Below are 24,040 nucleotides of genomic sequence, written 5' to 3' on the forward strand. Positions count from 1 at the left end.
TGCACAGGAATGGAATAGAAAATGGACAGTCATTGTTTAAAAAATAAAAAAGTTACTGAATGACAATTCCACAAGGCGAAATCGAATTAATTCTAGAAGTGTCACAGCTACCTGTCAGGATTTTTGCAAACACGTCGAGTTTGCCTTTCTGCAGACGGCACGACGTATAAGACAACACACCTTTAATTAGAAATCATCACTTAAGTTCCTTTATTACAGCTACAAATAAACTTTATTTGATGTAATGTAATAAAACATTTTCAGATGTAACAACATGTATCTGACCATAATCAATCATTTAAATTATGAATAGAAGTATATACGGTCACTTTAGCAAATCTGTGGTTTGTACAAGCTTTTTCAGAAATGACAGTGCCAGCCTCTCCTTTCAGGAAAGGCAGCCCGCCCCGTGTCTGGTAAGAAGCAATGTCAATGAAAGTTGGAAGAAGTCTGTATTCCACGATGGAATTCCATTGCATTCTGTGCGAGGACAGCTTCCTTTGTTGTAGGAAAATAATATTTTCTTTTGGTTCTTCTTTTCTGATGCACTGTCTTACTTTTTCCTTAGCTCATACCTACCTATACTATACCATTAAAAAATAAAAATAAAAACTATCCCCAAAGGGACCTTTTCTGTTTCTTGACCTGCCCTTCGTGTCTACCACCTTTCTTTCTTGGTGGCGTGGGGGTTGGGGTGCATTAGACAAACTTCCCCGGGCACACATTTGATTTAAGAGACAGAGAACACAAAAAGAAATTCTCCAGCGGGAACAGGATGGTGTTCTGGAGCGTTTCCCAGGAAGGGCCCAGGTGACCTCCAGTTCACACAAATCAGTGCCATGAAAAGCCACACAAAGAGAATGCACATGTGCACACACCACCTCCAGAAGTATCTCAGCCGTTCATGGCAGCCCCGTTATTCCCACACGTCGGCCACCTCACATGGTCACGGGCCTGCCTCTGGGCCCACTGCACCCTTGGGTAAAAGGAGAGTCAAAAACATGCCAATAATCATTGCATATTCAACGCGGTTACATAGTACTCGCTCTTCACAGGGCAAAGTCCTCACAGAAGGGCTCCCCTCACCCTCAGCACCTCTCAGAAGCATGAGTGCAAGGAAAACCTTTACTCGGCTTTACGCTTCTCTCCAGCCTGAGACCTGTTCCTGAGTTATACTGTAAGAGCCAGTGAGTTAACAGAGAAAGTATATTGGTGGGAAAGTCACAGGGACCCTGCAGAAAAGCCAAACTGTTTGACAGAAGCTTTAAACAAACATTGTTCTGGGAAATCATTTATATTAGCTGATGACTGGATTCTGTTTTCTAACATAGACATGCAACATACTCAACACGAGGCTTACCGCGGCTTGCTTGGAAAACACCCTCTGTCATACACAAAATACATTCTGTCTCGTGAATGGTTCCTGAATATTCACTGCAATGGCCAATGCCTAGACTCAGATGCATGAGACATGTGCACTGGAACTTTCCCCTACTTGTATGATGTGGACATATGCAAAGCACCAGAAACTGCTTCCTTCCTAGAACTCAGCTCTGTGGTGTGCTGACTGCTGAGATGATCGGCTATCTTAAACGGAGAACGATTTTCATTTGCACACAACAGCACTCATCCACAAGAACAAGGAGAGGGCGCATCTCCCCATGATACACTTTGTACAACAGATCACCCTGTCGGTCGGTGTTAGCCATCCCAAGAAAGGACAGAAGCCACATTCCATTCTGCAGTCTCGGCAAGTGATTTTGTTCTGTTTCCACCTGTGTTTTGCTTTGTTTATTTCATCTCCATTATTCCGCTTTCGGTCATGAGTCATGACCTTTTTTTCTACAGTAGTCAGAGTTTTGTCTATAAAAAAGAAAGAGAGAGAAAGACACAAGAAAATGATTTAGTAGAACTGTAAATGTGAGTTTTTCACTTTGTGGTGGGTGGATTTAATTTTTTTTACAGCGCTCAGTCATTTGAATCATTTTGGGATTCTAAGGGTTATGAGTATCTCTAAAGGGAAAGAAAAAGTGCTGTAGCTCTTTTCATAAATTTCACAACTTCTTCAGGTTGCCAACGCCTTAATATATTTGCAAATGAGCTCCAAATAAGCCATTTAGAAATTTGCTTTTATAATACAGCTGTGGCCAAAACTGGCTTTGCTTTCAAAAATCCTTGCAAAATACTATAGCATTTGCCCTACTTGAAAAGAACACTGAATAAAAAAGCAATGACTGCTAATGAATAGTGCTCCTTCCTGCAAACCCAGGCAGGTGTGTTAGAGTACGTGTGTACAGTATGTGTACAGAGACAGGGAAACCCGCTTCCCTCCCTCCTGCTCAGATTCACAGAAGTGAATAAAGAAGGGTGAGCCAACTGACATAAAGAAGTGTCAGCCAACAGCTTTCTCCTGGTGTAGACCATACTCCCCTAACTCCACGCCTTCAACCACCACACCACGACCTATGTTTAAGAGCCAGGTCTGTGAGGGCCCAGGCCTGGGGCTGTGTTCCCCAACCCCCACTACCACATTGCCTCCTCGTCTCTTGGCTATTGTGCCTTCAGTCCTGCTCCTCCTCATCCCATCTCCCACCCTCAGCCTGGCCCTTCTGAGGGAGATGCAATGGATGTTCCCGATGGCAGGATCAGTTTCTCCACCAGACACGGTCTCTGGCTTTGCCCCTCAGACTCACACAATGGCACCTAAGGATAAGTGCCACACTTCGGCCCAGACCTGGTGCGCCAGGCTCCTCAGTATCTGGGAGTAGGGACTGAAACAGGCTGTGCCCCCAACTGTGCTCCAGACACCTCTTCCTAGCCCAAGACTCTGCTTCTTTTCAGCAGGGAAGAGACGATGCTTCCTCTGCAGCCTGCTCTGCTCTGTGCAAGTTCATGAGCTGGGCTGAATTTCCCCAGGCCTTAGGTGCAGCACCACCTGCAAAGTCTCCATTTCTTCGCCCCCCCATCTGCCAGCCAGTTAGGATGGCCTGGACATTCCAATTACCAAACATCTCAGACACCCGCGGCCTCTCTCCTAGCTTCCACACCACTCTCTGAGTGGGAGATCTCCTGACATGAGACCTCACTCTTAAATCAGTCTCCTAACCCTCTTCTCTCCTCCTGTTGTGAAGCCCGCCTCGTGCCATTTACCCCACAGTCCTGGTTTCACTCCTGTTCCAAAGGCTTTATCTCCTTCCCCAACTTCTGCCACCTGGCTCTTCAACCTACCCGGCTCCCCAGTATTGCTGGGGACATGGCGCAGGCTCCCTGTCCACCTCTGTCCACATCTGTGCCCCTCTGTCCATGCAGTGCCCTCTGCTCTGAGCAGCCCCCACCCCACCTCTACCCCTACTGTCCCCTCTTGTTAAAATATTACTCTCCCTCCAAGACCCACCTTCGATATCATTTCCCTTGTAAGCAGCTGTTGCAAAGTCAAATGTTGGCAATCACAAAGCATGATGCAGGATGCTCTTGGTACTGTTGGGTTGTCGGGAAAGTCATGATGCATTTTACATAGAAAAACACAGAAAAGTACATCATAACTTTCCCAACAACCTTACTAGTTGGAGATTTAATAAAATGCTGAACTCCAGCTAGTTAATAATGAGAAAAATGCTACTGTTGGAGGAGAGGGGGGAACAAGGTCCATGAAATAGCAAACTTTGTGTTTGTTTTGGTCCTAAAGGCAACAGCCCACCCTAAATACCAGGTCTCTGAGAGCATTGATGCTTCTTCCCAATTTCCTCTGGGATCAGCTTCAGCTCAAATGCTGGAGCAGAGTATTGACGGAATTCAAGGCAGAAACCCAGGGTTACTCTGCTAAGAGTCATCACTAAGAACCACCTCAAAGGCAGGGATTATAAGAGGCTTTTTGATGAGAAAGACAATACAATTGCCCAGAAGGAAAATGGAGAGGGAAAAGAAGAGCTCCTTCAAACAATTTGGTAACATTCTTTCACATGGAAGTATTTTAGAAACTGCTTTCTAATATTGTTCATAAAAAGTGTCCAAAAATAAAAGTCATCAAAGCATGTTATTTTTAAAAGCAATTTATGGTTGGGATCAAGCAGATGGCATAATAGCTATGTCACTGGACTCTCACGTAGATGACTGAAGTTTGAGTCCCGGCCTCAGCAACTTAAAATTCATGTGCATGCCCAAGATCCCAAGAGAAGACTGGAGAAGAAGGGATTGTGGTGTGGCCATTCCCCCTGGAGGCTGATTTCTCACTTTCTATCTCTCTCTGTCTCTCTGGAAAACACATACACCGTATATGAGAAACTTCTCTTAAAAAAAAAAAAAGTAATTTATGGCAAATTCAAAGCAAATCCATGAATAAAGTTATCAAATTAAAAAGGATCCATGATTAAATCAGATTAGCACATGTGGTTTTGTATCACCGGTGTTTGGATGCTTGTGTAAAGGTGAGAGACATTAAAATGGATACTAGTGAATTAAAATTACCAGTGCAAAAGTATTCGCAGCTTTTTTTTCCCTGTATTTACTCTGTTACCTCAAGTACCTGCTGGACTCCTGAGGCTCTGGTTATGCTGATCAAGAAAATGGGAAGAAATGGTAAATATTTGGAAGTAGCAACACACAGTCCAGTAGCTAGCTCATTTATACCAGAAAGGAAGAAAACTACTATAAAGGAGAGAAAAAAAATAGGGCCAAGAAGGCAGAGCAAGAAGCAAAAGTGAAAGAGACTATAGACCCCAAGCAGGCAGATGGGAAGGAAAGGGCTGGAGAAATGAGAGGGAGGAGCCCAGAGTCTTTTTGATCATCATGAAAAGGGCAATAGTGGGAGACAGAGGTAGGAGGAGCAAAGGATTCTACGAAGGTTTGCTGAGCCCTAGATAACCTCTGTCATCCTTCCAGACTGGTTACATCATTCATAACCAATGGAGTTCTGAGTTGTTGGGTTATCCAACGAGTGTTTATGTGAATGCATCTGTGCAGAGTGCAGACCATGTGCGTTGTTATTCTGGTTACAAATCTTTTCCTAGCCACCACTACCACCACCACCTCATCCTACTGAACTGTGAGCTTCCAGAGGTGAGGACTGTCCTTTATTCATCTTTCCACCTCTACTGTGCCTGGCACCATAAAGGCACAGTGCACAGGAAGGCCCCAGTATTTCTGGAAAAAAAAATGAAAAGATTCTACATCCAGCCCCTTCCTTCTGATTCATTCCACACAGTGCCAACAAATCAGTCTTCACCACTTTGATAACACCATTTCTCTACTTGCAACGATTTGTGGATGGTCCACTGTTGTCTATGCCAGGGATTCCCAACTTTAGCACATGGATGGATAATCTTTGTTGTGGAGGGCTGACTTGTGTATTATATCTTTAGCAGCATTCCTGAGCTACTCAGTAGATGCTACCTACTCCCCACCCTCTGCCATGTCTTAACAAACAAAAATGTTTTCCAGACATTGCCAAGTGTCTTCAGGGTAGGGGAGAAAAATTACTCCTGGCTGAGAACCACATGCTTACACCAAATCCCCAAATTCTTAGAGAAAGCATAGTAAATCCTTCATAATTTTGTCTCAATGTACCTTTCTACTCTAATCTCGTCTTCCCTCACCCCAATGCTTTGCTTTAGCCAGACTGTCCTTAGCATAAGCTCCCACGTTTTAGCCTCTATATAAAATTCCTTCCATCTAGAATACCATTTCTGCTGTCCTGTATAAATCTTTTGACCATCTTCATAGACATACTCAACCTGGATTTCAGGAATATCTGATCAATTACTGCAAACTCTGAATTACTGTCCTTTCCTTCAAATCGGATAGTTTTTCTCACCTCCACCTTTTCTTTCTTCTTACAAAGTGTGGGTATGCATATGTCTTAGTCCATTCAGACTGCTATTTGACAATACCACACACCAGTAGCTTATAAATGATGGAAATGTGTTTCTTATAGTTCTAGAAGCCGGGAAACCCAAGAACAAAGTGCCAGCAGATTTGATGCCTAGAGAGGGATGGCTCTCTGCTTCACAGGTGGCTGTCTTCTCCCTGTATCCTCACACTGCAGAGGGGCAAACAGCCCTCACTCCTCTTCTGTCAGGGCACTAGTCTCACTCATGAGGGCTCCATCCTCATGCCCTAATCACCCCCTAGAGTTCTCACCTATTAATATTATTACAGTGGGAATTAGGTTGCAACACACAAATTTTGTGGAGATACATTCAGACCCCGGCAGTGTATATGTGTGTGTATTTATGGTCCGTCTGATATAAATATATGTACAAGATCAGGAATGAGATCATGTATTTTCTGTGTCATCCTCAATATGTGGCAATTACACAAAAAGAATCTTAAAATGAGTCTTCCAACATTAGGAAGACTAGAAAACTAACTGACATAAAATTAGAAACACAGCAGTCATAAAATAGCTCTATATCATGAGAAATTTCTTCATGTTGATAGATATTTTTAAGCCAACTACCCTGAGTGATCTGAATATTCCATAATTACAAATTCAGACAGAGAAAGAGGCAATGAAAAGAGAGTAATTTTCTTAGACCAGAGGATAGCAGACTATGTGTGGGCCAAATTTAGCTGGCAACATCTTTTGTAAGTAAGTTTTACTGGCACGAAGCCATACCTATTTGTTTATGTTGATGACCACTTTCTCACTATGAAGGCAGAGTAATTTCAATAGAGACCATATGGATAGCAAAGTTTAAAATATCTGCTCTTTGGCCCTTCAGAGTAAGCATTAGGGACCCCCATCTTAGACTAACAAGATAACAACTCTAGCTAGCAACACAAAGGCAAATACTCTTGGACTTTAGTAAGCTGATTTATTTCTATAAAAGGCACAGTAGCACAGAAGTTAAAAGCCCTTCCTAGGGGTGTCAGGGGGAGTACTGGCTAAGGTGCTGGACTCCCACGTGGCTGACCACAGTTCAACTCCCATATTCAGTGGCTTGAAACTTAGGTTGGGTACAAGTTTGTGCATGCCCAAAAAATTCCTCGGAAGAGAATGGAGGAGAAGGTATTGTGGCATGGCCATCCCCCCTCTCTACCTCCCTCCCTGGGGTATGATTTCTCACTCACTCTCTCTATCCCTCTAGCAAGTGTACACACCCTATGGCATAAACATAAAAGATAAAATAAATAAAAGCCCTCTGAACACAGATTTAAGGTTTTTGCCATAGGGCCCATGCACTCACCAGAAAGAGACAGAGAAAGACAAAAAGAGGGAAAGTGAGAACTCCCCCCTCCAAGGATGGTGGCCATGCCACAATCCCTTCTCCTCCATTCTCTTCTTGCAATTTTGGGCACACACACACATGCCTGGCGTTATTTTCAAGCCACCAGGTCCAGAATTTGAGCTGTGTGTCAGCCAAAGGGGAGTCTAGCACCTCTGCCACCTACTGGCCCCTGTGTTATGTTTTAAAATATCATTTTCTGATCTGAATTACCTGTGAACTATTAACTAAAATAATCAATAAATATAGTCTCCAGCTCTCTGACAGGATAGGATGTACACAAGTACAATGGTGCTTCAGCTGTTGTTTTCCCGTTTATGCGCTGGCTGCACAGCTGGAGCCCCCGTCAATGGTCTTCCCCTTCAGTCTGTGCTTCTCACTATTGCCAGAAAAACCATCAACAATGACCTTCAGCAGGTTACAAGAGCTGAAACCAACCTGCTCTCCTTTTCCCATGCTAAATAACCCAGGGACCAGAAAAAATAGCCCAGCTACTTGTCCCAGGAAATTTTTGCTTCCAGAAGAAAGGCTATATGCCAGCTAAAACAGCTTACTTACCAAGACTAACAGTTGCTCATTAACATTGCTTCAAAGCCCTCATCTTCCTACACCCACCAAACCAGAGATATGATGTCATAATCTGTCCAGCGCTCACCAGTTCTACCTTAAAATCACCCATCCCATGTCCTAAAATTCTTTCAATGTCCTTGCCTTATTATTTTCACCTGAGAAAATATGAAACTATCTAGGAACAACCCTATAGCACAGCAGTTAAGCTCAGTACATCAGGAGTCAGATCCCACATGGTCAGCAACAGTTTGAATCCCAGTGCTGGTGGCTTGAAAACATACTGGTTGCATGTATGTGCACATGCCCAAAATTCCACCAGGATGGAGAAATGGAGGAGAAGGGATTGCAGCATGACCATTCCCCACAGGGGAGTGCTTTTCTCTCTTGCTCTCATTCTTTTTCTAGAGTATGCATATGGTCTGTAGCAATTAAAGAAAATTGTCTAGGTGGTGCCCCCTTATAGTGCAATAGCCTACAAAATTTAATTGACTTTGAGTAACAGGTTATGCTATTGTTTGAGAAAGAGCTGATGGCTCAATTCCCAATTCAAAAACATTTCATAGCTCCTCACTGCCTACGGACTGAGATCATTTGATGAGCAGTATTGCATAATGGTTAAGAGCACATGCATCAGAGTGATTTATTTATCTACCACTAAAGGCCATGTGACCTTAGGTAAGTAACTTTATATTCTCGAGCTTCAAATTATTCTTCTGAAAATCAGGGATGCTAGAGGCACTTATTTTGCAGGCAGTATGATTTATAGCACGTAGTAGGTGTTAAATAATTGCTAGTCATCATTCTTTTTATTTATCTTCTATTATCTGTCAGGAACAATGCATATTTTGCAAATGGAAATTTGGCAAAGAAAATCACTTCCTGAAGGAATTCATAATCTTGTGAGCAAATACAAGAAAACTTCAAAATGTTTATGGAATTAAAGTATGAGTTTATTTGGTGTAAAAATATCTGAAATCTGGGGCCAGCAAATAGTGTGATGTTTGAGGTGCTGGACTCCCACATGGCTGACTGGAGTTTGGGTCCCAGACCTAGAGGCTTGAAAATCACACCAGGCACATGTGTGTGCATGCCCAAAATCCCAGGATGAGATTAGAAGAAAAGGAATTGCAGTGTGGCCATCTCCCTAGAAGGATGATTTCTCACTTTTCCTCTCACTGTCTCTGTCTCTCTGGCAAGTGCACACACCCTATGGCAAAACCCTAAAAAATATTTAAAAGGAAAAGAAAATTTTGAAATCCATGCATAGTTTTTTCATAATATGAATTTTCTATAAAATTTTGGAAGATCTCTTGTGTTTGCCTACCACATGGGAACTTCAATAAAAATGTATAAGCAGAAAAAGATCCCCTAGGGATACCTTTAGTTGCTCATAGTATATACTCTAGAACCTAAAATTCTATTTTTTTAAAGTATCAACAATTGTTATTGTATACAATATTATATGTGCAAAAGGGTACATATGTAGTCTTGGTTGAAACTGTTTTTCACTTAACACATTGAATATATTTTCCCATTCTTTCCTTGCTTGCATTGTTTCCAATAAGAGGTTCGATGTTAGCCTGATGGCATAATCTTTGAAGTAACTTGATATTTCTCTCTTGCCAATTTTAGTATCTTGGGTTTTGGCCAATCTGGTTATGTTGTGCCTTAGAGAAGATCTTCTTGGGTTGATTCTATTTGGGGTCCTTTTTATTTCTTGGGTCTGATATTTGAGTGCCTCTCTAGGCTTGGAAACTTTTCTTCTAATATTTCATGGAATAGATTATCAATGTTTTTATTAGTTTCTTCACCTTCTAGGATACCAATTATCTGATGTTTGGGGGTAAAAAAGAAGCATGGAAAGCAGCTGTGGATCTCAGAAATGGCAGAGGGTGATAGGTAGGGAATCAAGGAGAAAAGAGAGAAGTAAAATATATAAGAAAAATGAAATGGAAAATTACTTGTTGAAGATAACATATATAGTAATAACTTTGATTGAGCCAATATACAGTGTATTCTGGATGAGAAAACTCACGTTGTATGCTACAATGATATACAGTGAATTAATATGAAAGAAATAAATTTTAAAAAAAATTTTAAAAGAATGTATATGGTAGAAAAATGAATACCTGTGAAACTACACCCACCTCAAAAATTAACATAGCTGAAGTCTTACAACTTTGAGGTCTAGGACAAGAAACAGCAACCTCCTTCTTCTTGAGGACTAAATCCTCCTGCTTCATCCTAGAGACTAGGTTGAGTTTCTAGAGGTTTTCAAAGTCATTTGGAAAGTATCCATCGATGTGCATCCTCCAGAGCCCATTATAATTTATTAGGATAATTTGGAATCTACCAGCAGCTATGGATTTAGCTCTATGGCTCCCCAGACCTTTGGGACACTCTTAGGGTAAAAATGCTCCCTCCAATGTTGCCTCAGCCACCATCATTACACATAAAGGCAGCTTAGATTATGAAAAGTATGTAGTACTAAGAATCACATGAAGTGGGAGTTAGACTTAGTTGTGCTACTAGCTAAGTGTATGGCATCTCACTCTCCAAGGTTCAGGTGCCTCTTCTGTTAAATGAAGGGATTGGACAAGATGATTAAAAAGGTCCCTCTCAGCTAAAGGGGTCCTTGGTTCTCTGGTCTATTCCTTCCTACCAGATTCTGTAAAGATGAACACTTCCTCCTTGCTCTTGTCCAACCCTAGTCTGCTCTGTCGATCTCCAGCATTTCTTTTTTCTGGAGAGGTTTTGTTTTGGTTTTCGCTATAGGGCACGTGCGCTCACCAGAAAGGCAGAGAGACAGAAAGTGAGAAATCAAACCACGGTTGACTACATAGGAGTCCAGTGACATAGCCATTACACCAACTGCTGGTCCCAATCTCCAGCATTTCTCATTCCAAGATTCCCAGTTGTTTTTTTCCCCCTTAAACTTTCAGGCATTAAGACGATAACCTCTACCTCAAATTTAAAACAAAGCCTCCATTTGACCTGATGATAAGTTTAACTACTATAGTCCTCCTTCTTCTCAATGCCAGACATATTTACATAGGAAGGAGACCATTTCCTTATCATCATCAGCCCTTTGCAATCCTTTTCTGATCCTAACACTCTACAGTAATTTCTTCCTGGAAGGTCACTAAGGCCTCCTAGACAAACTCAACAGTTATTGGTTCTGGACCACCAACATGGTGAGCATGTTGTCCTGAAAGCTCCTGTGGCTTTCTCCATCCTGCCATCTCCCCACACAAACCACTCTCCTTTTTCTGAGCTGCTTCCTGTGTAAATGCAATTGCAAACTGTAAAGATTATTTTTGCCTCCTTCCTCAAAAGAATTTATCAGTGGAGGATGAAGTCACCCAAAAAGTTTTACTGGATGGAAGAATAATAACAACTGAAATTATAAGGTTACAGGAATTTCGAAATGAGGACAAAATTTGGATATCTTTTATTGAGAAAGAAAGGTAAATATCACCTTCCTAGTGTAATCCCATCAACCTCGATTCATCAGCAAACCTGTCTCCTCTTCCAATCCAATTAAGTATGTACCTTGGGGTTTGGGAATTCTATTAGGTGGAGGACTGGAGTTGATACTATCCTGAGTTCCAACCTGATATGTGTAGTAAAAAAAATAAGCTAGCTACTGACTCGGGAAGCTTTCTGAGATGTGCTTCAAGAAGATGCAAAAAAAAAAGAGGTTGGGAGAATAAAAGGGAAATAACGATAAATGACCTTACAGCACAAACTCCGGTCTCTCCGGCCTCTCAGCAAGCTTCAGGGCCTCGTGCATGCCTGCGGCCGAGAGCTTCCGGTTGATGTTCCGGTACTGGCACTGCAGCAGGCTGCGGTAGGTGGTCCTCAGGTCCCGGTTGAAAAAGGCATATATAAAAGGGTTAATGAGAGAGTTTGCATAGCCCAGCCACAGAAATGTCCTCTCCACCCACAGGGGGATGCAGCTGCAGGCAGTGCCACAGATGAAAGGCCTGGCTGTGGACAGGAGGAAGAACGGCAGCCAGCACACGGTGAAGGCCCCCACGATGATCCCCAAGGTGGTGGCTGCTTTCTGTTCCCTCTTAAAGATGGAGATGTTTTTCCTCTCGTGTTTGAGCAGTCTCGAAAGGTTAGCACACTCTTCCACCTCCTTCTGCAGCTTCACCATGCCGTTCAGGGCCACGACACTGTCGGGCTCCACGCGAGGGAAGCCGGGGAACTTGTGTTTGGCAGCGCTCTTCCTGGCGGCCTTGTAGATCTGGTAGTACATGAACAGCATGACGGACATGGGGATATAAAATGCCACTGCGGTGGAGTAGATCGTGTAGCCAAAATCCTGGCTGATGAGGCACACTTTGTCGTCATTGACGTTCTGAGCCCATCCGAAGAGCGGAGGTAAGGTGATGGAGGCAGAAAGAAGCCAGACAGACAGAATCATCTTCGCCATGCACTTCCCATTCTGCCTCACAGGGTACGTGAGCGGCCTCGTGATCCCAAGGTACCTAGGAAAGAAATGCAAAGGGAACAGCTGAATGCTGAGATCAGGCTGAACAACTGAGCAAGTACTACCAGCAGGCCTCACCACAGCCCCTCCAGGTAGACGCCATTACTCCTGTTTTGCAAAAAGGGAACTAATCCTAGTTAGCCAGGGGCACTGCCAGGATTCATTGGGGAGTCGTCGGACTCTAAAGTCGGGCCATGCTTCTTCCATGCCTTGTAGAGTCTCACAGTCCACGCTGTTGAGGAAGGGAAGGTTAAATACCCATATGCAGTCCCCGCCACCCAACAAGACCACTGTCACCAAGATCAGCCAGGAACAAGGCATGGAGCCAGGTACAGAATACTGAAACACACCCTCTCAAAGTAACCAGGGCATATCACCCTCTGATATTTATATACCTACTGATCTCCTCAGCTGTCTTAATTCAGGGTAGCTTTTAATTCACTTTAACTTCATCTTTGCACTATAGCAAAAGCCCTTTAAGATCAGAAAGATTTGTGAAATAGTTTGGAAGTCCTAGGGTTTTGGAAAGTCGGAAGTGATTTTTTTTTTTAACCCCTGAAAAATTTTTACGTAACAGTAATGGCAGATAAATAATCTATAAAAATAAAAACAGCCTTCATTGTTTCTCCACCAGAAAAGGCACAATCCTGAAAAATAATAGGCAGGTTCGGTATTTTCTCTGTGCTCAGTTCTGTAGAGGGAATAAATATTTCTCCAACTCTGTTTTCAAGGATTTTACAATGCCAAAGAGAGTCCACATGCAGAGAAGCCTATACCGTAAGATGTTTTGCCAAAAGCTTAATATTTTTCAGCTTTCCAAGTTTGTTTTATTCCCATATATTTGACAGTCTTAGCTTCTATACGGGGGGAGACTACAGGGGGCTCTTGCGAAGCATAGACAGTTAAAAGCTGGCCATTTTCATGTGGGTGTTGTTCTACTCGCCTTACGTGTTTTACAGATACACTCTTATAACTACTTTACCTATGGTTATTTTTTTTTTTGAAAGTCAGTTAGTTGGTAGGTTAGAACTTAGATCATTTCTGCTAGTAATATACATACCCTCGAAGCTTATATCATCCCACAAAGTTCTAAAATTACACTTTCACGATGAAAATTAGCATCCCGGCCACACCTGGCAAGACAAACTGAGATATGGCAAAAAAAGAACAAGCGGAGATTTGCTTATTCATCAGCATTCCATACTCCTTTTTGGGGGTGGGGTGGGGTGGGGAGGTTTTCGCTATAGGGCGCGTGCACTCACCAGACAGAGATAGACAGAGAGACAGAAAGCGAGAAATCACCCACCCCAGGGGGGATGGTCACGCCGCAATCCCTTCTCCTCCGTTCTCCTCTTGGGATCTTGGGCACGCACGCACACGTGCCTGGTGTGAGTTTAAAGCCACCGGGTCCAGGACGCGAACCGCGGTCAACTACGTGGGAGTCCAGCGACAATACCATTACGCTAACTGCTGGTTCCCCGTACACATTTCTTTAACAGATAGTTCTGGAACTCCTTCTACATGCCAGGTACAATGTTCCACGTGCTGGGGGGACGGTAGAGACTAAAGGAGATTGAAATCTTGAGTGCAGGCCCACAGCGAGCACGTGGGAGGGAGGGACAAAGAGCGATGGTGATGTCAAAGAGGACTCGGGATCACACGCTGGTTTCTTCACGTTGGCCCCTGCCTTCCTTCTCTTTGAAAAACTGACCCACAAGCACTAGCCTTAGGCTGATCAGCCGCAGTCAGGATTATGTTCTGAGTCCCAAATAATAAAGGAAGAGTAAGGAGAGAGGCTTTTCCTAGAATTCAATAGCTGAAAAGTCCAGGAAGAGAGAAAAAAAGAGGAACCAGGATGAAGAGAGGACGGGAAGAAGTGAAAGAGAAGGAAAAGAGAGAGAAAAAAGAGAGAAATAAAGGGAAACTACGAATAGAGCGTGCCTTATGTGGAATTACCTGTTTCAAGCTATGGGAAAAAATTGGGGAAAATTCCTTTTTAAAGGAAGACAAGAAAATCTCTGAGGAAAGATATCAGAACCAATTGGATGCTCATAATTAGGCAGATCCTTGTCTGACATTAAATGCAGACTTTAAATTAAAATAAATAAATAAGAAAATAGCTTTCTCCATCACATGCTTCAAGATCTCTTCTGTTTCCAGATGGCATCCTTGGGAGGTCTCTTTGAATACAGGCCTTGCTCTGCCAGGTCCTATAGATGAGGCCTTTGGGATCATTCCTTGCTTCCCAGATCTCCTAAGCAACTTTTCTCAGGGCTCAGACTTTGGTTTCCCTTTTATCTTTCTCTACAGCCAAGGCATAACTTGCCTATTCTCAAGACCCAGACCAGGCCAAAACCTTAGGTTCACCCAGGAGGAGGTCCCACCAGAAAAGTTAGTTCACACAGTTCCCCAGGTGGCCACCAGATGTCACTGTCAGACCACCTTACACCTGCTTACTAGTTGGAGGCCTTGATATGGTAGATGGTTAAAGAGAAAGGTGTCTATTGAAAGGAGGAAGGATTCCTCAAGACAAGACAAGAAGTTACACTTTATTTGTGGCACTATAAAAGGAATTAGTAATCCTGGAATTCACAATCTGATAAACTCCTACTTTGGAGAGAGTCAATTCAGATTTTCGTTCCATTCCCTCACATTTACCTTATTGGAATGTGGGGCTATATCTCCAAGTTTAACTCAAAATCAAGCCTCTCTTCTGCTTATATAAACAATGCACTATTCATAAAGATTAGTCCTGAGAGATCAGTTAATAGAATACCAAAGGCCATCTCAGGTATTAGATAATCTCATAATAAAAGCATGTGTAATCACCCTTACCTATATTTATTCTAATAGTTTCATAGTGGGGCAATGGCCCATATTCAGTCTTCCTTAGGTGTACAAATTACATTCCATAAACTGTCCTGTTTTAGGCTCCACTGTCTGATGGTTTCAAGTCACATCTTGAAGCAAGGTAAGTATATTTACTTCTTTGGTCCCCTGGGTACCACTTGGTAAGACTTTTATGAAAGGCTAAAATCACCTGAAAGATTACTAGAAAAATATAATTTTGGGGACCAGAAATTGGCATAATGGCTATGTCGCTGGACTCCCATGTAGTCAACCACGGTTTAAGTCCCAGACCTGGTGGCTTAAACTCACACCAGGCGCGTGTGCATCTGTGCCCAAAGATTCCGAGAGGAAAATGGAGGAGAAGGGATTGCGGCATGGCCACACACACCCCCGGGGGGCTGATTTCTTGCTCTCTGTCTCTTTCTCTCTCTCTGTCTTTCTGGCAAGCATACACACCCTGTAGCAAAAACCTCTCCAAAAAAAAATACTAATAATATAATTTTGCATTAATGCGAGTGGATATAAATTAAGTCCAAAACTTATGTTTTAGTAATTAACATTTATGAAATATTATGGGAAGGAGGACTGACAGGTGGCATGGGGCACTGGACTTTCACATGGCCAATAGTGGTTCAAGTCCCAAACCTGGAGGATTGCTTTCTCACTTTCTCTCTCTGTCTCTTGCTCTATCTGTCCCTCTCTGGTCAAATTAAAACATAAATAAATAACTAAATAAACAAAGTTAAATAAAATAATTATTTTTAAAAGTTTTAAAAATAAATTTAAAAATATTATGGGAAGGGTAATTCCATTTGCAACAATAAAAAATTTAAATATCTAGAAAAAGGTTGTAAAAATGGCCAAAGGCTATATGAAGAAAACATAAGGTGCTGCTGAGAAACATAAAAGAATACTGAAACCCATCTTAAAAAATATTTGTCAATAAGAAAATCAGGCAAGCAGGTGGCATGGTGGTTAAGGAAATGGATTCTCACATGGCCAACCACGGTTTGAATCCCAGACCTGGTGGCTCGCTTTCTGGCGGCTCACTTTCAAACTCTCTGTCTCTCTCTCTCTCTCTTTCTCTCTCTCTCGAGCACATATGCTCTATAGCAAATTAAAAATAATAATAAAGTTTTCAAAAAAGAAAATTAGTATAAAATGCCAATTTTTCCTCAATTAATATAGAAATGCCATATAATCCCAACCGAATAACCTAGTAGTGTTTTGTTGGTTTGACCAAATGATTTTGAAATTTATTACGTTAATATGGAAAAATGGGCAGATAATCTGAAAACATTCAAGGGATACTTATCCTATAAACAGTATAAAGCCAAGTAAATAAAAGCTCAGTAACAATTATTCAAAAATATATCAATAGAATAGAATAGGCCTCATAAATGGACTCAAATATACAAAGGAATTTAACATGAAAGAAGTCATTTAAAGACAGTAGTAAGTCTGACAATTAGTTAGCAACTAGAATAAAATTAATATTGGCTTCTTATCTTTCTCCCCATCAATAAAAATTCCATTAGAAAATATAAATATTTCTGCAATCCTGAGATGGTAACACTTTTCTTAACTATGATATAAAAGATTAAAACTATTCAATGACACATTGCTTAACTATGATATAAAAGATTAAAACTATTCTTTGACACATTGATAATTTTTTTTTGTGGGGGAGAGGTTTTTGCTATAGGGCACGTGCACTCACCAGACAGAGACAGAGAAACAGAAAGTGAGAAATCACTCCCCGGGAGGATGGTCACACCGCAGTCCCTTCTCCTCCATTCTCCTCTTGGGATCTTGGGCGCATATGCACACATGCCTGGTGTGAGTTTTAAGCCACTGGGTCTGGGACTCGAACCACTGTCGAGTGGAGTCCAGCGACATAGCCATTTGCTAACTGCTGGTCCCCCACATTGATAAATTTTTGTGAAAAAAATTTTAGAAACAAAAAATTAAATAAATTATTTAATTTTAAAATCACTCTGTGCACAGTTAAAAGTTAAATAATAAACTCAAAATCAAAATGGCAATACCTCAATATTCAGAGAACTCTCACAGATCAATTAAAAAAAAAAAAAAAAACTATTCCAGTAAAATCAGTGAAGCAATTGGAGCCAGCAGATGGCATGGTGGTTAAGGCATTGTACTCCCACATGACTGACCACCGTTCAAGTCCTGGACCCAGTGGCTTGAAAATCATGCCAGGTGCGTGTGTGTGCACACTCCAAGTCCCAAGAGGAGAATGGAGGAGAAAGTATTACAGAGTGGCTTCCTCTCTGTGGGGGAGGTGATTTCTCACTTTTCCTCTGTCTCTCTCTGGCAAGTGCAACATACCTTATGGCAAAAACATAAAAAAAAAATTAAAAAATAAAAAAAAAGCTGAAGCAATAGACCAAAAAAGAAATACTAATAGCTATGAAGCACTTACAAATATGTAAAACTTCATTAATAATCAAAGAGATGCTAATTTTAAAGTGGCATATATTTTGATCATTGGCCAGTTTTTAGGAAAGACAAACTCCAATACTGAAAATTATATTTAAAATAAAAAAGAACATTCTATTACTTTGCTAGTGGAAGTGACAACTGAAATAACAATTCTGGAGATAATTTTGGCAATTAATATACACCAACATATACCCTTTGGCTCAGCAATCACACCTTAGGAATTTGTCTTAAGATAATCATACAAATACAAAGTAACTAACGTGCAAAGATGTTAACTAAACATGTAATAAAGAAAAGAAAGGATCCAATGGGAAATTAGATAGACAAATTATATACAGGTGCATGTGTGTGTGTGTGTGTGTGTGTGTGTATGTATGTATGTGCGTGTGCATGTGTGTACATGTCTGTGTGCATTTGTATATAGTTTTTACCATAGGGTACATGCACTAAACAGAGAGAAACAGAGAGAGGCAGAGAGAAGGAAAGTGAGAAATCATTACCCCATGGGATAGCCATACCACAATCCCTTCTTCATTCTCTTGGTAATTTGGGCATGCACGCATACATGCCTGATTTTTTCTTCAGTGAGCATGTTAAAAAAAAAAAAAACCTTTTAATTTTAAGAACAAAATAAATGATTTAAGAATCTGTGATTTCTAAATTACCTAAGTGGTTTTGGCAACAGAGGCAATCTTGTTCATAAAAACCTTTAAAAATCTGGTAATTAAATCTTGTATTTGATTAGCTTGTCAAAAGTGTTTTATTATATTCATAAATTCACACAAAAGAAACAGAATTCATTGGCATTTAAAATCCTATAACTACTATATAAAGTAAGGTTGGTATTCAGGGAAGTGTTTGTCCAAATTATACATTCATTCTCCCCAAATTTGTGTAGGATAAATCTTAACCTTCAAGGAAGAAAAACAAAAAAGAAAAAGAAAAAAAAAACCCTCTAGATTGATTCATTATATGCATAATTAATATTTATCACACTAACATTTTATCCTCACTGTTAACTAGAAAGCAGGGTGCTTATAAAGCCTTCAGAATTTAACTTTAAAATGCATATAAATGTTAAAACACAGTAAGTCTCAGAGACAAAGGCACCAAAGTATTATATAATTGAGAAATGTATGCAACTCACATTAGGGGTTCCGCTGAAGTAGGGGTTCAGAGAAAAAGAGGATTAAGGAGTTAATAATCTGCACAGGGAGAGAATGGAAGCAAATTAACTCTGCTGCCTGACTCCCATTCTAACTGCATAGAAATTGGAGATAATGTTTCTTTAATTAAATGGCTTCACCTGAGTCTCACTGCTTTAAAATCATAATTCTGAAATACAGTGGTTTTTAGAGTGTCAGCTTTATAAAAATAGTTTGCACACTTAGAAAATATCTTGCAGACGAGTAAGCAAATCCAAGAGAATCTGCAGCCTATACCAGTGACTATCCAAACTGCCCAATTCTCAGTGTCATTGAGGGGCTATTGAAACAGATTCCCAAGCCACAATTCTCTTTCAGGAAGGTCCAGAAACCCAGGACTTTCATTTAGGACTGACTGCTCTGGGTCTCTGTTCCACATAATGCTGCTAAGTAGCCTTCTGCCACTCATAAATATGTGCAATTATTGTATGTCAATTAAAGCAATAAAAATAAATTTAAAAAAATAAGTAGACTTCTCCCATTCAATTACAAGAACTTTATGCTTACCGTATGAAGGGCTTTACTTTTACTTTATATATTTTATCTTAATGGTTTGCTTCCAGGTTGACCTAACAAAATGATCATGAGTCATCTTCCCATTATAGGAAACATGACAGCTTTTAGTTCCATCTCCCAGTATGATGCTATGTAAGGTAGCATGATTTTTGTGTCTTAGTCAAATGGTAGCTTTTTGTAATGCATAATACACAAGAGGGTTTTGCACACTGTTTTGACCAAATTCACAACAATACAATGTATTTATATAAATGAGAAATTGATATGCGTGTGTACATATGCATGTGTATATACATTTATATACAAGGATCTTCAAAAAGCTCATGGAGAATGTGTATTATCAATAAAACTGCACAAGGATTTCAAAATGTTTTTGCATCAAAACAAACTCCTACTTTAATTCCATTTTTCACAAATTGTTTGAAGTTCTCTGATATATGAAATTGAAAGAAAAGATTCACAAAAACCATACTTACCATAATATTCTCTACTATGTTGTTCTACTTTTTAAATGCTGGTCTTAATGCACCAGGTTTGTTTCATAGTCTGGTGAGGAACGATGCCCAAACTGCTGAAAATTACTGAGCTTCAGTGAACACGTGAATATATGTTCAACGTGATGAGTTATAAGGGAAACGCAAATTGAAAGCACAAATGAGATGCCACTGACAGCTACCAAAATGGCTAAAGTTAAAAATGATGGTATGACAATAATGATAAAAAAAAAACATTATGCCAAGTCTTCTATGAAAACTGAAGCAACTAAAATTCTCATGGGGAGGTAAATTGATACATCAACTTTGAGAAATTATTTTTAATGTCTACTAAAACTGACTAATACATATCTTATGACCTAGCAGTTCTTCTAAGTTTATCATCTATAATAACCAAAATACCAAAACACATATACAAGAATGTTCAAAGCAGCACTACTGGAAAGAGCTCCAAAGGAAACCAACCCACTCTACAAGAGTAAAGCAAGTACAGTTCTCCAGCAGTAGGATGTGTACGTAAATTGTGGTATGTATCCACAGTGAAATTCTATAAAACAATGACAATGAACCAACTACTGCTTAATGGTCAGCATGGATGATTTTCGCAAACATAATGTTAAGCTAAAGAAACCAAAAACTAAAGAGAATATATCGTTAGGCCAAAACCAATCTATGGTCATAGAGACCAAAATAGCAGTTACCTTGGGGGTGATAAATAACAATGAGTAAGAGTTATGAGGAAAATGGAGTCTGAAAAGTTCTATTTATCTGGTTGGTGTGTTATATAGCTATGCTCACTTTGTAGAAGTGAGTTAAGTAAGCTATTCAGTTGTGATTGTGCAGTGTTCTGAATGTATGCAAGCTTTATTTTTTCAAAAAAGTCAAAGTATATTAAAAAAAAAAAAACACTAGATTTATCATTGGTCATTAACCTAGATGTTGATGTGATCACCTCTCTAAGGGAGAAGGCACCAGCCATTGGGGCAGGGTTCTGACACAATCCCTTCTCTTTCTCTTTACTTTATCAAGATCTTGGGCAGGCATGCACATATGCCCAGTTGTTTTTCAAGGGACTGGGACCAAGATTCAAACTGTGTAGTCAGTCATGTGGGATTTGACCCCCTCAACCACCAAGCCATGGGGCCACCTAGGATCTCCTTTTGTGATGGCTTAATAATATTCCATAGTTCATGTATATCACATTTAACACATTTTCTTTATCCATTCTTAAGTCCACACTTAGCTTGTTTCCATCTAGGCAACTGTGAGCAATGTTGCCATGAACAAGAGCATGCAGATATCTCTCTTCAATACACCAATTTTGTTTCCTTTGCCAGATCACATGGTAGTTCTATTTTTAATTTTTGAGGACTCTCCATACTTTTTTCCATAACGAATCTACTCATTTACATTCCTACCAACTGTATTCCTACCAACAGGGTTCTCTTTCCTCCACATCCTCATCAATATTTGTTATCTTTTGTCTTTTTGAGAACAGCTTTCAAAACAGGTGCAAGGTAATACTTTTTATTGACATACAGTAATTGTACATATGTGCAGGGTACAATGTAATTTTTCAGTGCCTCAATAATATGTGTAATGATTAAATCTGGGTGATTAGTACACCCATCATCTCAACCATTTGTCAATATTTTGTGTTAGGAACATTCAAAATCTTCTGTTAGTGGTTTAAGAATACTAGTTCTTCTAAATCATGAACACAGGATATATTTCTGCTTATTTGTACCTTTAATTTCTTTCATCAATGCCATATAGTTTTCAGTATAAACATCTTCCACTTTCTTGGTTAAATTTATTCCTGTGAATTTTATGTGTTTGATGCTATTGTAAACTGGATTGTTTTCTTATTTCTTTTTCAGATAGATCTTTTTTTATTGTAGAGATACACAACTAATTCTTTGTGTATTGATTCTGTATCTTGAAACTTTACTAAATGTATTCATTAATTCTTACAGGTTTTGTTTTGTTTCTCTTTTTTGTGCAACCTTTATATAGGTTTTATATATAAGATCATGTCACCTATAAACAAACCATTTTACTTCTTCCTTTCCAGTTTGGAAACTTTTTATTTCTTTTTTTAATTTGTTTTTTTCTTTATTCATAATACAGCTCATGTGCATTCATGAGAGAGACCATCCACAGGATCTGGTCACACCCCCCTCCATATTTGTGGGGATACAGTATGATTCCCCTTCCTCCAGTCTTCCAGCCCACTGGATCCTGGGCACTCATGCTCATGCCTGGAGTGTTTCATACTGCCAGGCTAGGGACTCAAACTGTGGTCACCAAATGGGATCCAGCATCTCATGAGCAGCACATTACTGCTGTGCTATGGAGCCGGCCCAGTGTTTTTCATTTCTTTTGGTCTGATTGCTCTGGCTAGGATTTCCACTACTGTGTTAAATAGAAATAAAGGTGAGCAAACTCATCTCGTTCCTAATCTTAAAGAAAAAATCTCCAGTTTTTCACCGACTATGATATTAGTTATTGGTGTGTCACATATGCCCTCTATTATGTTGAATACATTTCTTCTAAGCCCATTTTGTTGAGAGCTTCTAATCACAAAAGGGTGTTGAATTTTGTCAAATGCTTGTTCTGCATCTATTAATATAACTATATTATTATTACCCTTCATTCTGTTAATGTGATGTATCACACATTAATTTACATATGTTGAACTATCATTAGCTAGTAGTTTATTGAAGATTTTTACAGCTACATTCTTTAGGGACACTGGTCTGTAATTCTCTTCTCTTCTCTGATTGTGGTGTCCAGGTAATGCTGGCTTCGTAAAATGAATTTGGAAGTATTTCTTCCTTCTCTTCAGTTTTTTTGGAAGATTCTTCCTTAAATCTTTGAGAGATTCATCAGTGAAGCATCTGGTCCCGGATTTTTCTTTGTTGAGCTTTTGATTATTAATTCAGTCTACTTAGTGACTGGTCTGCTTGGATTTTCTATTTCTTCATGATTATCTTGGAAGAGTCTATGTTTCTAGCAATTTACCCATTTCTTTTAAGTTACTCAAGGTTTTTGCTATGTAATTATTCATAGTCTCATGTGAACTTTTGTATCAATTGTAAGTTTCCTCTTTAATTCCTGACTTTATTTATTTGAGTCTTCTCTTATTTTTTAGTTAGTCTAGCTAAAGGTTTGTTGACTTTTTGTTGCTATTGTTATAGGGCGGGTGCATGCATCAGAGAGAGAGAGAGTGAGAGACATTCCCCTCAACCCGGTGACCATACTGCAATCCCTTCTCCATTTCTCTCTCAGGATTTTGAGCACACACACACACAGTCAGTGTGTTTTTTAAGCCACCAGATCTAGGACTCAAACTGCACAGTCAGCAATGTGGGATCCAGCTGCTTTAACCTCCATGCAGTTGGCTGGCCTGGTTCGTTGATTTTGTCTTTAAAAAGAAAGCACTCTAGTTCACTGATATTTATTATTGTTTGTCTAGTCTATATTTCCTTTATCTCTGATCTTTATTATTTCCTTCCTATGCTAACTTTGAGCTTAGTTTATTCTTCCATTTTTAGTCTCACTTTGACTACATGACTGAGTCATTTAGTGATTCAAAAACACATCTTTAGTATCTAGAATACATCAAGCACTGTTTCAGGGACCAGGGATATACTAGTGAACAAAACAGACAAAAATACGTGAAGCTTACAGTCTTGGGGCAAAGACACAGGTGATATATTTGAAAAATATATAGAGTAAGTCAGATAACTATAAGTAGAATGAGGTAAAGGAGGAGAACGGAGAGCTGAAAGTGGACTTGAAGGTAAGACACAACAGAGATATGCACTAGTACTACTACCCAGGGGTCCTTCATGTCTGCCCTCCAAGCTAGGTGTCTGGATCTCAGCTTTTCCTTACAGATTTGACAGTGGCTTGTCCCTTTAAATGGAAGAGCCCATTGTCTCAAACAAGACTTCCCAATCCAAGTCTTACTCAACAGAACCCCAAACTCTCCCCCACAAGGGACACAAAAGCATTGTTGATTTGGGGGCCTCTACTTTCTTCCCTCCTCTAGAGCCTGGCTTTTAAATGACTTCTCTCTCTACCTTTCCAAGTTCATAAGTTTATATCATTCACCTACATACATAATATATACAGAGGCATATGTGCACACTGTGTGTATACACTATATTCTACCTAGCCCCATTGTGCTTATTCCTTCACGCCCAAATCTGCTGA

At 40.1% G+C, this 24,040-nt stretch overlaps 1 protein-coding gene across 1 annotated transcript in view; it reads right to left on the minus strand.

The window, feature by feature from the left end:
- Positions 1-330: 330 nt before the first annotated feature.
- The window catches only part of HTR7 (5-hydroxytryptamine receptor 7), a gene marked incomplete at its 5' end in the record, with an annotated part of 84,909 nt that continues 61,199 nt past the window's right edge, over positions 331-24,040 (minus strand). Inside the window, 2 exons of the mRNA XM_027771516.1 lie at positions 331-1,863; positions 11,534-12,289. Of these exons, the coding sequence (XP_027627317.1) occupies positions 1,821-1,863; positions 11,534-12,289 (799 nt within the window). The remainder of the gene's footprint in view (positions 1,864-11,533; positions 12,290-24,040) is intronic.

The sequence above is a fragment of the Tupaia chinensis genome, unplaced genomic scaffold (genome assembly GCF_000334495.1).
Source record: "Tupaia chinensis unplaced genomic scaffold, TupChi_1.0 Scaffold000217_1, whole genome shotgun sequence".
NCBI classification, from domain to species: domain Eukaryota; kingdom Metazoa; phylum Chordata; class Mammalia; order Scandentia; family Tupaiidae; genus Tupaia; species Tupaia belangeri.